This window comes from Nannospalax galili, unplaced genomic scaffold (genome assembly GCF_000622305.1).
Source record: "Nannospalax galili isolate Female #2095 unplaced genomic scaffold, S.galili_v1.0 scaffold305, whole genome shotgun sequence".
Lineage (NCBI taxonomy): Eukaryota > Metazoa > Chordata > Mammalia > Rodentia > Spalacidae > Nannospalax > Nannospalax galili.
Genome location: NW_008356258.1, coordinates 3,919,156 through 3,935,318, shown reverse-complemented (window position 1 = coordinate 3,935,318; position 16,163 = coordinate 3,919,156). Strand labels below are relative to the sequence as shown.

The 16,163-nt window shown below is 39.9% G+C and overlaps 1 protein-coding gene across 8 annotated transcripts in view; it reads right to left on the bottom strand.

The window, feature by feature from the left end:
* Positions 1 to 16,163, bottom strand: part of Trim2 (tripartite motif containing 2) — a 128,226-nt gene that overhangs the window by 8,828 nt on the left and 103,235 nt on the right. For all 8 annotated transcript variants that reach the window (XM_008854267.2, XM_008854272.2, XM_008854273.2 and 5 more), the window contains exons 7-10: positions 10,825 to 10,928; positions 10,420 to 10,587; positions 4,665 to 4,833; positions 3,374 to 3,444 (exon numbers count right to left, since the gene is read on the bottom strand). In XM_008854267.2, coding sequence (XP_008852489.2) covers positions 3,374 to 3,444; positions 4,665 to 4,833; positions 10,420 to 10,587; positions 10,825 to 10,928 — 512 coding nt within the window. The remainder of the gene's footprint in view (positions 1 to 3,373; positions 3,445 to 4,664; positions 4,834 to 10,419; positions 10,588 to 10,824; positions 10,929 to 16,163) is intronic.

The following is a 16,163-nucleotide window of genomic DNA, read 5'->3' as shown; positions in this document are numbered from 1 at the left end:
CCCAGTCCCCAAATGCAGTATTGTCAGAGATGGGGTTACTGGGAAGTGAGTACATCACAGGGCTGTGATCTCATCATGAATGGACTATTTAGGAGGTGGTCGACACTGAAGGAAGTGTGGCCTTGCTGGAGGAAGTAGTCACTGGGGTGTGTCTCCAAGGGCATAACTTGCCCCAGCCCCTCTCTCTTTCTGTCTCTGTCTCTGCAAGTGATCAGGACCGAGACTGCTACAACCATGAGCCAAAACAACCCTTTCCTCCAGTAAGTTGTTTTTCTCTTGTCTTTTGTCACAGGAACAGAACTAACACCATTGCTTTCTGTGTCTTATTTATGAATTAAACTTTATCATAAGTATGCATGTATAGGACAAAACAGCATATATAGAATTTTGTACTATTTGTGCTTTGGTATCCACTAGGGATCTTAGAACATACCTCCCAATAATATTGTAACACAGACAGCTAAAAGCACAACTATAATACAGTACTTATTAACTCTGATGTATAAATGCTGTTTTTACATTTACTAGCCAAGAATTCAGAACTACTGCTAACTGCTGTCATATGGGCAACAAAGCCAAAGTATTCCAGACATGTTACATGTAGTGGTTGTCAAAAAGAAGAGAAAAACAAAGCAAAACAAGGACTATAATTTTCTTAAGATGAAAAGTGAGCTTAAATAATTGAAATGATTTATATCTACAATCCTGAAAATTCATTTTCAGAGCTTTAATAATTATAAACGTCTCATATTTTGTTTCTCATCTAAATGTCATTTAATGATTACTTATAATTTACTCAGAGGAACACAATTTAAGAGGCAGAATGAACTGAAATAATTTTTATAGCTTTGCTTTTAGTTTTGTATGTGTAGAAAGATTTAAAAAAAATAATGTTGACGATCCTTTTTCATTTTCAAAACCCTGTTCATGCCAACAATTACGTTCTTACCTCCACTTGGAAGTTTTCTCTGACATTCATAATTATAGCTCTCCCATCTTGGTGCAGGGGTTTGAACCCAGGGCCTGGCACATGCTAAACAGGAACTCTACCACTGAGCCATATCCCCAGCCCTCAGGGGATCTCTTATTATTTCCAGAAACTACAACTTTTGTAGCCATTTCTATGAAATTGTTTGTTGCTATCTGCCTTACATTTTGGTTACTTACATAGGTTTTATTTCTTTCTAGAGAGTCAGTCAAGGCTGGTAACTAGAAGTCCTTCCACATACCAATACCAGCTGCTTCACAGAGGCTGCCTGCAGCAGTGGACAGGAAAAGCTTTGAGGCCACTGTGGGGCTTAGCAGAAAAGAGCAACTCCATTAATAACTGACTTTCAGTGGAGGGTGGGCATTTGCTATTCTTCCACTGTTAGGATCTATCTGGGTTTTCATCTTGCTGAATGCTCTGTAGTTGAAGAATCAGTTCTCCTACAGAAGGAACTATGATGGGAGACTGTATTGGCCTCTTGTGCCTACACTCATTTTTCAGGACCCATGTGGCCCCTCAGAGACAGGCACGAGTCTACTTCCTGCTGCCTCTTTGCTCTCCATTTCCTTCTTCCTCCACCCATCCAAATCAACTTTATTCCACCATCCTTTTCCTTTTATCAAGACATCTCCAGAGAAGCAGTGTCTGCAGAGAATGCAGCTTATTTCCCTAAAGCAGTAATCAGAGAAACACTGACAGGAGCAGTCTGAGTAAAGCAACAGTGGGTCCTTCCCCTCATCCTGCTCTGTCCCCACAGCTCACTGTGTTCTACTCTGCATTGGAACTTGGCACCCATCAGAAAAGCTCAGTGTCGTTCCATTTCCTCAGATGAAGCTGTCTCATGTGGAAATGAAGCAGTGAAATGTCTAGAAGGTAGAAAACCCTTGGGATTAAAGTCCTGTCCCTTACTCTGCTATTCCAGTTATTAACACTGAAAAGCTGTTATTAACTGTTCGCTGGATGGTTGTCTCAAAGTGTAAACTTTAGCTGTTGTTCTACCACCCTGTGGTCTACCACCCTGTGCTCTTTCTTTATTATATTCCCTTTGAAATAACAGACTCTGGGGGCTGGAGAGATGGCTCAGAGGTTAAGGGAACTGGCAGCTCTTGCAGAGGACCCAGGTTCAGTTCCCAGCACCCACATGGCAGCTAACAACCATCAGTAACTCCCATTTCAGGAGATCCAACATCCTCTTCTGACCTCCTTAGGCACTGCATGACATGGGTACATTTACCTACATGCAGGCAATACACTCATATACATATAATAAAATTTAAAAAAAGAAATAATACACTTTGAAAAATTTGAATGAATGTAAGGAAAACTTTAGATCACTTAGAAGTGTAAATCAGCATCACTCGGTATTAACAGGAAGCTGAAAATTCTATATTTTTTTTCATATATTTCATCCCCCCCCCAGGGGGATTGCACCCACAGCCTTGCATATGCTAGGCAAATGCTGTACCACTGAGTTACACTTTCAGGCCAAGAAATCCTAAAACTAAATGAAACTCTGAAATCAGTATGTTTGCCAGCTCACAGCTATGCCCACCTACATTCTGTCAATGAAGCACACATCACTCATTGAGAAACTCGACTGTAAATTACTAAATATAGTGACTTTCTTGATTTTATCATAATAAAGAACTCAAAGTGAGGACCGCAAAGTAAGAAAGATGTACTGTGAGAGGGGGCCTCATTTTTTAAGTTACACTGAATGTGAAGACTCTTAAGAAATATGTAATACACTATACAAATGGACACTGGGCAATTCCTAACCCACTCCCCCAAGCCTGTTTCTGTAGCAGAGTTTTAACATCTAATTTTGTTTTAAAGGCCTTATGGTACAGAAAATTTTAAAAGCGATTTTGGGTTTGCTGAATAGTGACAAAGGAGTAATCATCAGAAAATTCTGCCTCTTTGTTCAAGCAATGGTTTTTCAAATTTAATTTTCAAGTCATGCTCATTCCTACCAGTTTCAAACTAGGAAACTGAGCACTATTTAGTCACTTCTCTGATTCTCACAAGTCTATTAAGTCCATATTAAACCCTTCTTTTTTTTTTTTTTTTTTTTTTTTTTTTTTTTTTTTTTTTTGATTGAGACAGGGTCTCCCTGTAGCCCCAGCTGGCCTAGAACTCACTATGTAGACCAGGCTGGCCTTGAATTCACAGAGAACCACCTGCCTCTGCCTCCCGAGTGCTGGGATTAAAGGCGTGCGCCACCATGCCTGGCCTAAAACCTTCATTTTTTTAAGCTGAAGTAAGATATCTTTTAGGTTAATTCCATTAAGTTCTGAGCATCTAAGTGTTTTGTGTGATTTTTCTGAGACAAATTTCTCTATAAAAGCAGTTAAAAAAGAAAAACAACTGAGGTGCTAATAGTACCTTGACAGAATGATTATGGAAATCTGTAACAATAATCTCATTATTGCTATTTACAGCTGCAAAATGGGGACCTGCAATAAAAATGGGAAAGAACACATGAAGGCTCCAACCTCAAAAATTACTACAACACAGCATTTACTGCGACACAAGACAAAGTGAATATACTGATTATTTAACAAAGAATCAGAGACCTCATCCTTGAAAAACCATCCTTATAGCTGCAGATGGTCCGATATAATTCTACACTGTAACTGTAGACTCTAACCTCTCCCGGATCAAGCAACTAGGAGTGGCCAGGAGCAGTCAGCATTTCATCCCTGTTGCCATCTGAAAGTTACACCTGCCAGCTTCTCTGAATATGTGATACTTTTTGTTTAATTAGTGCATGAGCAGGAACCCTCACCTCCCACAAAGAAAAGGCATGCTAACTCTAAACACTAGGAAAGGGGCTCCAAAATGTTTTGTATTTAAAAACTAAGCAGAAAAATCTGTATTTCATCATATTGAGCGACTGTTCAGAGTCTGGGCAGCATTAAGAACTAGAGACTGAGAGAAAAGAAGGATTTTGCAAAACAATGTTAAATCCCCCAAGCATCCTTTGAAAAAGAAAATCATTGAACCATGCTCAGCCTTTTCTTGCAGATGTGTAAATCAGAATAGCTTTTGACTACAAAGTGGCACATCAGAAAGTAAAAAAGACTGCTTTCTCTGCTCTCAGCAAATATCCTGAACGCTTTTAATAACTACAATAACTCTTATAATAACCTACAAAAGTGCAATAAATTTAGCCAAGGCTCTTTAAAGAAAACTGCAGCCTCAGGAAACAGGAGTTACTGTTCTTCAGACACTTTCACTTAAAAATTTTTTTTTTAGTCTTTTTGAGACAAGGTCTTCCTATAGCCCCAGCTGGCCTGGAACTTGCTATGTAGACCAGGCTGGCCTCGAACTCATAGAGATCCACCTGCCTCTGCCTCCCAAGTGCTGAGATTAAGGGCATGTGCCACCATGCCTGGTTTAAAAATATTTTATTTTAAAATGTATTATTTTACTTAATACAAATATCTGAGAATTCAACACCTGCATTTTAAACTTCTATCAGTAAAAACCACACAGAGTCTGCATAGGTCAACTTACTAAGGAGGGATCACCGAGAAGAATCTACTAGGCTTTGGTTTCATCCCCAAAGTCAGCACATACACGGGATGTAGCACCTTCAACATGTTCAAGCATCATGCAAATGTGAGCAAAAGCAGCATTGAAAAGGGGGTTTACATATTACCATCAAGTGTACCTGCAAATTGCCTGTCCCCATTTCCTCGGCTACCAAACCTGGTGACTATTTTCCCATTTGGCTGGAAGATGAACACACAGCACGCCTTGTTGTCCACCACAATAATGTGCCCATTGCGGTCCACAGACACTCCTTTGGGCCCCATCAACTTTCCGGATCCAATTTTTGTCTGTTAGAAACAAGTACAGAAAATGAGTACAGATGCTAAAATTTAAAGCACTACAGAACCAACCCAAACATTTACTTGAATCTTCAAACCTGGGAAATACAGTCACTTGTGTGCCACAATGGTCTTTTGTTCCATAAAAAACTGGTCCTGTCATAATCATCATCTGCTACTAGCATTTATATAAATGTCTTATTTTTTAAAACCATTTGCCACCAAAATTGTTCTAGAATTTCCTAGCTTGGGGCTTCAGTGACCCTTTAAAGGGACATTAAATGAAAATCATGGGATTAGGAGTCAAAAAACTGTCTGGTTTCTGTTGGTTACTTTGAGCACATCTGAAACTGCACAAACAGATTCTGTTTCTTTAGTGTTAAGATTCATTATATATTTCAAACAAAGTTTTAGAAAGCAACTTTAAAAATATCCAAATGGTTAGTAAATAAAACAATGTCAAAGATTTAGTGTAAGCAAAGCAACAGTAAACAGCCACTAAATAGAAACCATCACTGTCACTGTTAGATATCACAACTGGCATCAAATTGCAGTCATGTACCATTAAAATTTACTAGAATTAAATTCAACATGGTTGGAAGTCATGCCTATCTATCCACCACTGTACTCAGAGCCTACCACACTGGTTGGTATGTAAGTGGTAATCAACAACTATTTGTTGAATACATTAAAAAAACAAAAATATAGAATCATTATATGCCAGTCCAATCATGATTGTTATTATTTGTGTGTATCTATGTGACCTGTGAGTGCATGCTTGTGTGGGTGTGCACATGTGTGGAGACCAGAGGTCAGCTTTGGATTTATCATTCATTAGGAGGCCTCCATCTTGTCTTTTGAGACATGGTCTCTCATTGGCTTGCTAAATAGGCTAGGCTGGCTGTCCAGGTAGCCCCATGGATCTGCTCATTTCTGCCTCACCAGTCTGGGGATCACAAACATGCACTACCATTATGGGTTTTGGGGATCAAAGTCAGGTCCTCATGCTTTCACAGCAAGCACTTTACTGACTGAGCCATCTCTCAAGCCCCTACCTAACTCATAATGATTAAATGCTTCCATTTTTCAGGATTCAAAAGGAGGAAAAACAATTTAAAATTTTTTATTTTTATTTTATGTGTATGAGCATTTTACCTGCTTGTATGTAAGTAAACCACATGGGTGCAATGTCCATGGATGCCACAAGAGGATGTTGGATACCCTGGAACTGGAGTTAGGGATGTATGTTAGCTGCCATGTGAGTGCTGGGAACCAAACCTGGGTCCTTTGTAAGAGCAGTCAGTGCTCTTAACTGCTGAGTCATCTCTCAGCCCCAGTCTTAGATAATTTATTTATCAACCTTATACCACATATATAGTTATGCAGTTAGCCCTCCATATACTTCAGTTCTCATCTGTAGATTCAACAAAGCTCAGATCAAAGATATTCATGCGGAAAAATCCACTTGTGTCTTTACTGAACATATGCAGTCTTTTTCTCTTATCACTATTCCCTAAGCTGTACAGCATAACCGATCTACAAGGCATTTGCTTTGTATTAGGTATAAGTCATCTAGAAGTGATGCAATATCTAAGGAGGACGTGTATGGATGATATACAAACTCTACACCACTTTACAGGAGGAACTCGAACATCCTGGAGTTTTGGTGTCTAAAGGGTTCCTGGAACCAGTCCTTCTATGGAGACTGAGGGGAACTGTCCTTTAGGAGGAAAAGTGAGACACCAAAGTGTATGTAGCTTAGAAAGTTGAGTTTGTGTTATCAGGAGTAACTCTTATTTTTTTATTTTATACTTTTTTGTATGCATATTTATATTACATTAATAAGTACATATTACATTACATTTAATAATACATAAAACCTTAGCTTTATGCATTTTTTAAATGAAAAACTATCCCCAAATACATCTCATAGATTCTGCAATGAGCCCTTGTTTCCTCTCTCCACATTAGTACTGCATAACAGAAATCTGATGTGAGCCATGTGTGTATTATTCATTTCCTAGTGTAGGAATGGAGTTTTCCCACAGTACTGATTCAGACTTAGTGTGAGTCTTTATTCTTCTAAGTTTATAAATGACGGGGATTCAGAGTTGATCTCCTTAGAGCAGAGAGACATAATTACATTGAAAGACAACAGCGGTTGTCTCAGGCAAGGGGAGCTGCTATCTGATACCGACTCTGCAGTGTAGCCCAAAGATCAAGGAGGCTCTAACTTAACAGTGTTTGAGGAAATGGCATGTGTTCTTTCATGTCTGAATGGAAGGTATGCCTGCACAGATCAAAAGAAGAGCTGGCACTCTGACCATTACTACCTAATATTATTACTACCTAACATTATGAACAACAGTACTTTCTTAGAATGACTCAACCATATAATACTAAGTAGATAATTACCTAGAATAAAAACAGAAACTAAAGAATTGTCTCAATTCTATTATGTGATGACAACTAGGGCAGATCTGAGAGAAAAATTTAAATGTTGAACCCAAACTTCCTTTTCTTCTACCTCACACAATCATTCTCAGTTTAGCTGCACCGAATTCTATAAAGTAAGAATCCACGCATTTGGCATGGATTTAACTCAACAAAAGGCTTGCAAGTTGGAGATGGAAGAGATAAGGCATTTTAGAATATGGTGGTCAAAGAATGTACCATATTTACACGAAATATACATTCTGACCACCAAAGACTCCCATCAGGGCTGGAAGATATGAGCCACGAGGGAAGACAAAAGGGAAAACATTAAAGGAGGCAGAGAAGACTCAAAATTGGGCTAAGAAATGAGGAGATAAGATGTTACATATCTGAAACAATTGGAAATAAATACAAAGACTGTATTGTTGTAAAAGTTAAGTCTGGTGTTCTGCTAATTTTACTGAGTCCCATCAAAGCAGCAAAAATAAAGCTCTCTTGATACATAGTTCTAGATTTGCTCACCTGGATGATCTCTGCTTACAGTACTCAAGTGTTTTCACGTGCTATCCTTTTATCTCAATGGGTCTAGTCCATACTTATCCTAAAAAGGGGGTTACTGCAGCAGGCCCTGCCCTTTCTCCAGTCCTCTAGGGGGCATGAGTGCTCTTTAGAGTTTATGCTGCTCTCCTAATAGCATCCCAACTCAAAGATTCCAGTTCTCCCAGGAGTATCTGTTAAAGATATTGATCTATTGAGCATTGGATGCAAAAGGCCTCAATCAGGGAGCCTTCTCTCTTAGATCAAACTCTTGCTCATTATGTGAAAGCTATAATAGTATTAGCTCCTGGATGTACCAATAGAGAATCATTTTACTGGAGTCTGAAATAAGAACAAATGAGTTTCCTCCAAACCAGAGGAATACTTCACAGAGAACAGTGAATAGTTTTCTCTGTTTTCATATCATGGTTGTCACATTTGGGTAAGTCTTCCCACAAGAACAACTATAAAAACACAAAAGTTGAGAGATACAGAAAGCCAGTAGATCTTTCTGTATGCCCACTACATGGTGCTATCAAATTTCTAATGGAACACAAACTTCAAGGGCTACTGAAGGACTGCACGCAATATTTAGAATAAAAGGGACGATCTTTTATTTTCCTAGATTGAAAAGATGCTGTCCCACGTATAACCAAGGCTCTCGTATGAGAGTAAATGATTACCTAAGTAACTCATCTCATAAATACTGTGAGGTGACATGTCAATCCAAAGACTTTAAGTTCCTCCAGTTAGAAACTGAGTGAGCCCCACCTTCAAGGTTCCAGGACATGAAAAACACCCTTCAAACTTTTAGAGAAGGAAGTGATATGATGGCGACCAGACACCTGCATGAGGCCGTGAAGGCCAAGTCACAGCTGGTCATACAGACTTTGTGTTTTGGCAGGGTTACAAGAGGCATGGAAAAGATCATTTCAAAAATGCTTATCTTGTGTGAGGCCCATATAAAAATCCAGAAATAAAGTCTCATTTAATTTTAATTCAAATTCCATGAGATAGATGTCTTTTTTAAAATATTTTATTATTTTTATGTGTATGAGTGTATTGCCTGCATGTAGGTAAGTGCACCTGTGTCGTGCAATGCCCACGAAAGACAGAAGAGGCCATCAGATCCCCAGGAACTGGAGTTACGGACAGTTGTTAGCTGTCATGTGGGTGCTGGGATTTGAACCTGGGTCTCTGCAAGAACAACCAGTGTTCTTAACCACTGAGCCATCTCTCCAGACCCTGAGATAGATGCCTTTAAACTCCCAATTTTAAGCACTCAAGGAAATTATATAATTTGCCAAAGGTAAAAAAGCTAATAAGCACAAAACTAGGATTCCAGTGGTTGATTGGAGTTAAAGTTCATGTTGTCAAATGAATTCAAAGCCTTCAGTAGCCTGAATGGGGGTTTGTAGAGGGCACAGCTCGTGTGGCCTTCCAAAAGATCTTTGACAAGGTATCTCACAGTCTTGTGACTAAATGTGCAAGACTGGCTGAATGAGAGCAGCTCTTTGATAGCACCTGAGGGGAGAATCCTATCATCAACATTGGGCTCCCCCTACTCTTTGGTGACTTGCTGAAGAAACAGAAGCCAGTACGGTCTGGATCTTGACTATCCCCCAAAGGCCCAGGTGTCAAAGGCCTAGTCCCCAGCAGTAGAGCCTTTCAGAGGTGGAGTAAAGGAAGTTAGGTGATTGGGGTATGCCCTTGAAGGAGGTAGTGGCTAAGATCACTTCCTCTTTCTCCTGCTTTCCTCTACCATGTGCTCCACCTCAGCACAGGGCCATCAGGGACAAGTGACCATGGACTGAAGCCTTTAAAACTGTGGACCAAAAGAAATCTTTACTTCTCAAAAGGTGGTTTTCTTAGGCATCTGGATATGGCAACAGAAAGACGACTAACAAAGACGCCATTTTTACATTTTGCAAAAGGCAATACTAGGTGATAGTTCATCCATCAAATGATGGGTCCCGCAAGGGTCAGCGAACCGGCCTCATCTTTTCTGTAAATCCAGCCTCCAAGTATCTTCCACTGCAGGCCTGAGAACGTAGAAGGCACTTTATGAAAACCTGGAGATAATTTGAGAATCACAAACTGCCTCTTCATAGCTCTTTGCAGAAGGCTGTTTTTTTCACTGAACTCAGGAAATAAAAATTTTTCTTCTAAATCTGTTTTTTTCAAAGTAATTAAGCAAAAAAGAATTATTACTTTATAAACAAAAACCACATTTAGGATATATATACATACACATAAATACACATATACATATATGTGCATGCATAGATGTGTGTTTGTATGTGTGTATATATGTGTGAGTGAATAGATGTATGTGTACAGATGTGTGTATATGTGTGTGAGAGATGTGCTTGTGTGTGTATATGTGTATATACAGGTGTGTATGTGTGTGTATATATGGGTAAGTGGAGAGATGTGTGTATCGATGTGTATACGTATATGAGCAAGTTTATAAAATTATCAGTGTTACTCTCACTTCATAATACTGAGATGCCACTGTAGAATTATTATTGAATATTGGATTGAATCTGACAAAGAAAAACATAAGTTAATATCACATTTCATGTTCCTTCTATGTAGTGGTCAAATGGTAGTCAACCTTACCTTAAACTTCCCATCTGAAGAAAAGATGCTAACCCATTTGTTATCATAATCTGCAATGATAATGTCCCCACTGGGATGCACGGCCACCCCAGTGGGCCTCTGCAGCTGCCCAGGGGAGCGCCCTCGGATGCCGAAACGACTTTTGAATTGGCCATCATTGGAAAATATCTGTATAACAAATTTACATTCATTAGAATCTGAACTAGCACAGAAGATGCTGAGGGAGAAAAAGGCAAGAAATTTGTCACATGCACTGCTGGTCAGAACATGCCAACCTTGCTTAAGAGACCTGCATCATTTTAAGTTTCTTGCTCACCCCATTTACCCTACGTCTAAAATAGAGAAATATGCACCTATATCTATTTTATCGATGTAAGTGGCTACAGGCACACGAGTGGGATATACCTGTACACATTGGTTGTTACTGTCTGCAATTAATATCTTTCCACTTGTAGATGCGGCTACCCCCTGAAGATTTGTAAACTCTCCTTTGTTTCTTCCTTTGGTACCTAAAAATAAATGATAAAAGCACAGAAATTAAGTACTGTGGAATGCGATATCTCAGTTTCATCAAAAGAACAATCCAACTTCCGTAGCCTGGGAATGTGTTGTTTCTCTCCTTTTCAGTGCTAGGGATTGAACCCAAGGCTTCACATGTGCTAAGCATACGTTCTTACTGAGCAATAGGCCAGCATGGGCAACAATAGTGAGAACCAGGCTCAAAACAAATAAACAGACAAATAAAAGTAAATATAAAGATAACTAAGATGAGTTGGTATTTGTAGTAGGGGAACAAGGAAGGTGGGATTAGCCTTTTAATAAAGAGAGGTGTATGCTTTTGTGATTTGTTTTGGGTCTCCTGATTAGAGCAAAACTGAAGGACATATGAAGAAAGAATTCTACAATGTTCACTTTGTGGACAGCTTTTCAAAGGTAGTAAGAGTAAACCCAGGGCCTTTAAACTGAAAAACAACAACAACAAAAAAAATGCCTTTTCAGAAACATTCGAAAAGGAGGTATAGTGGTGCAACACCTATGATTCCAGCACGCTGGAAGGATGAGACAGAAGGATGGCTTGGCACACAAAATGAGTCTCAAAAAATTGGTAAATAAAAGCATGGCATTAACATGATGAGTAATCAGAACCAATTAAAAGGCAAGCGTCTGAGCAGGAGAGATGGCTCAGTTGGTAAAAGTGCTTGTAGCACAAGTCTGACAACCCATGTTGGGTCCCTGGAAGCCACTTAAAGTAGGTGAGAACCAACTCTACAAAGTTGTCCTCTGACCTTCACATGTGTGCTGTGGCATGCACCCCTCTCACCACACACACATACACACACACACTGCTTTTTTTTTTTTTTTTTTTTTTTAAGCAAGAGCTTTATAACTGGGAATGGAACGGAAACAAAAGAAGCAACCTTAAAGAAAACCTCACTGCTGTGGTTCCTTGCTTATGTAAAATTGGCCATGTCTCTGAAGCAATCAGGTGGGGGATGCCGAAGCAGGAGTGGGGGGCGAGGAGAGGGCTGTGGGTAAGAAACACCTGAGCCAAGTAGATGAATAATGATTTGGTGTCCTTCAGGTCCGGGCAGGGACAAACGCTGTCTGTGGCTCTCCTTCATTTAATTTAACCTTTTGTTTATTTTTGCTAAAGATAAAGACTATTCTGTTCCTAGCAGACGCAGCAGGGATGGATTGATGACAGAAGAGAAATGGAGAACATAGTGCATTAGTAGAAGTCTCGGCTGTCTTGTTACAAAGATTCCGTTTGCCTCCTGGAACATGCAGGTGCTGCTGGAAGAAGGGAGTTCTAGGAGCCAAAACCACCAGCACATTTTTGGTGCTGTGCATAAGAAGTAACCATGGGAGAACATTCAGTCAGACCCTGTGAACCCGACTCCAGAGCCTGGGGCAGGAAGCCATCCATTTGAAATGAATGAGAGAGGCTCAGAAGCTGCCAACAGCAGGTCAGCAGGGCAGTGGATCAACGTTGTAAAAGAGCACACTGCTGGAAAGAGGTTCCACAGCCTCTGCTGGGCCTCCAGGAATATGTGGTCTGGCTCTTAGAGTACCATTAACTTGAATTTGTTCTCCCAGTCGTAAATAAAATCATGGGTTTGGAGAAACACCAGTTAGCCTAACACTGTTTGAACAAGGCTAGATAAAACAGGCATAGCCCAGTGAGCTGGCTCAGCAGGTAAAAGCACTTGCCACATAAGCAAGCATTCACCGGGCAAGTGACCTGAGTTCCATTCCCAAATCCCACAGAGCAGAAAGACAGAACTGACTCGGGAAAATTGTCCTCTGACTCCAATATGTGCACCTGTACTCACACAGACACAAATCACAAATATATACTAAAACGAAAATAAAAAGAAGCCAGGCACTACCATCTAAATTCCATAATATTGTCCTAAAAAACCTCCCTCTCTGTCTTCTCTTTCTCCCTTCCTTCCTTCTTCTCTGGTGCTAAAGATCAAATGCACCTCTCTACTCCCCATCTCCTCTTGCCCTGCCCCGCAGCCTTGTGCTAAGCAAGTATTCCACTTACAGCCACCCCCATTTTAATGAGCAACTTTTGTCTTGACAGAGAGTCCTGATCATCATTTTTTCTTACAGTGTTTGAAAGCACTTCAAGATCAGTGTTCCTCCTGAAGATGAGAGGGAGCCATAGCATACTCTTAGGAACAGCTGATGCTGATTAGTTTTCACTGGTCATTGAACTAGACGTTAATGATGTATCATCATCATGCCCAATGTTCAAGTGTTTGGAAAGTGTCTTGTGCTGAAAATAAAATAAATGGAAATTATAGAAGTTACAAATTATTTGGGATTATGTTTTACTTCTTCAGCTTCTTAGTAAATTTTATTTAGTCTATAGAAAAGTCTCTCCTATCTCTTTATAAAGTATTCTAAATAAGAAGGCTGGTGATGTGGCTCAGGAGTAAGCACTTGCCTAACATGTATAAGACCCTGGGTTCAATCCTATGCACACACGTTCAATCCTATACACACATGCACACACACACACATACACACACACATACACAGAGGATTGTAAATATGTAATGAAAGTGATTTCCTTCATAACAAATATATATAAAAAAACACATATAGTACTACTAATAAAATCTTTTCCTGTCTACCTTGATGTAAAAGATTTCATTTCACAGTTACTTGTACTGGCTATTAAAATAAGCAACATGAATTTAAAAGAGGCTATAAATAATTTAGGAATAATCTCATAAGATAGTTAAATTAGTTTTTCTAGCTACTAAGCTAGCCTATGAAGCACAAAGGGAATTTTGAATTCAAGGCTTCTCACTCCTGTTCTTCCTGACCACTTCCAAATCCCAAGGAGGCGAGCCCTTAGACTGAAGCCAGGGGACCAAGGAATGCACATTTCCTCTTACCCCCCACCCCAACCTATATGTGAGACGTTAGCGAGGCAAGGAGAGGGTCTAACATGGTATCTTGAACCAAGCAGGTGCTAAATTAATGTCTACTGAGTAAATGAGTGCACGAATGAGTTATTAATGAGTGGCAGTAAATTACAACTCACTTTGCATTGTGAGATGATGAAATGTTCAGTATTTTTTACAGCACATTCATGTGTACTCTCTCTGGTGCTCCTGAGAGGACAAATCTTATCACTCCCATTTTGTAGATAAGAAAGTTGAAGGTGGACATATCATAAAGGTAATCAGAGATAGAAGAAAGACTAAACTACATTTTTCTAATACACACATTGTTTCTTTTTTTTGTTCTTTTTTTGTTCTTTTTAAGACAGGGTCTCCCTGTAGCCCCAGCTGTCCTGGAACTCACTATGTAGACCAGGCTGGCCTTGAACTCACAGAGATCCACCTCCCAAGTGCTGGGACTACAGACATGCACCACCACGCCCAGCTTGATTTAATTTCACCAGATCTGGCAGGTCAGCCTGGGCTACATAGTGAAATCCTGACTCAAAATTTTTTTATTTACTTATTTTTATTTATGTGTTTGTGTGTGTGTGTCTATATATGTATGCACACATGTGTGCAGATGACTGTGGAGGCCAGAAGAAGGCATTAGATCCCCTGTAGCTGTAATTACAGGCATTTGTGAACCACATGATGTGGGTGCTGGAAACGAAACTGGTCCTCTGCTAGAGCAGCAAGGGCTCTTAACCACTGAACCGTCACTCTGGCTCCACACTGTTTCTTTTTAATTAGACTTTAACATACCAGAGTTTAGAAGTGAAGATAATTACGCTTTAGGTTCACATGGATCATGTCTTCTCTTAAAATTCTTTAGAAACCTCCATCCCTCATCACATCATACTTTAACTGTCTAACTGTAAACTTCAAGCTCTGAAGGAAGGAGTAACACCTGCCCCATTCCCTGTTGCACCTTATGACAGTGCTGGAGTTTGGGGGTAGAATGTCACCCAAAGGACATGAACTACAGGCATGGTCCTCAGTCCACGTCACTACTGGAAGAGGGTGGAACCTTTAACAAGTGGAAGGAAGTTAGGTCACTGAGGACATGCCCTTGAGGGAAATTTAGGGACCTCAGCTCTCCCTACTCCTGACTTCAGTTCCCAGTCACCATGAAGTGAACCTTCTCTCTATAGAATAGATATAGAAGTGATTCTATTCTATCCTGTCCCATCCTATGTCTGTTATGTAAAGTGTTCTACCTCTGAGCTAAACTACCTCTCCAATCCTACACATCCATTTGAGTACACAGGAGTGTTTCAGTTAACTTCCTACCAACTCACTAAAGAATGGTGTATGAATTACATATTTTGAAACAATCCTTTCCTCTCTCCCACATCTTCCACTTCCCCTTTGTTCAATGACTTTCCTCAGGAGCTGACTAAACCACCTCATAACTTCTAGTCAGCAAATTCAGAAAATAATCCCTGCATTTGAAGGAACTAACATTAGCAGATGCTCTAAGCTACTTCTCTCAGCTCATTCAGAATTGTTTTTCAATGCAATAAGAAAGACTATAATTCACTTAGAGTGGGCATTCAATTAAGCTGTCAGGCATGGGTGCTGCCAAATAGCTCAACTTTGGAAAATTACAGAAGTTAAAGGATGTTTAAAAGGCGCAGCTTTCACTTTAAGTTTTGGGTTCTTCAGTGGTAAAGATGATTACATGTTGTAATATGTAATATGGCTCTTGAGGAGTAGAGCTGAGGGTTCCAGGAGGGAGCTCTTATCTGTGCCGTCTGCCCATTTCCAAAGTGTAAATGCTCCTATCCTGGTGATTTCAAGTTAACAATAGAGAGCCATCGAATAAGCCAGCAAGGTTTTCCTGTAGCACAGCACACACTCAATACATACAGCAGGCACATCATACTGTAGCATTATTACAACCAAAGCAATGTTATCCCTACTAAGGATTTACAGTAAGAGGACACAGCACACAGAACTATGCCCGATCTAGAGGATGCCTCTCCTTTCTCCTCTTCAGTCCCCATCTGGTCCTTCAACTACAATCCCTTCTTTGATGTCTCACTGAAGCTCATGATTTAAAGTAACTTGTCTGTACTCTTCACTTCCAAATTGATTCTTCTGTCCCTGCCTTCCTGGTTGAGCTCTAGCCCATATTCCATATGTTGAGATCAGTCTATGCTCTAATCTAAGTTACTTCACATTATATAAAACATCAGATTTTTCAGGTTATGCACTGTCCCAGGGAATTCTATTTTACCACCTTTTTTTTTTTTTTTTTTGGTTTTTTTGAGGTGGGGT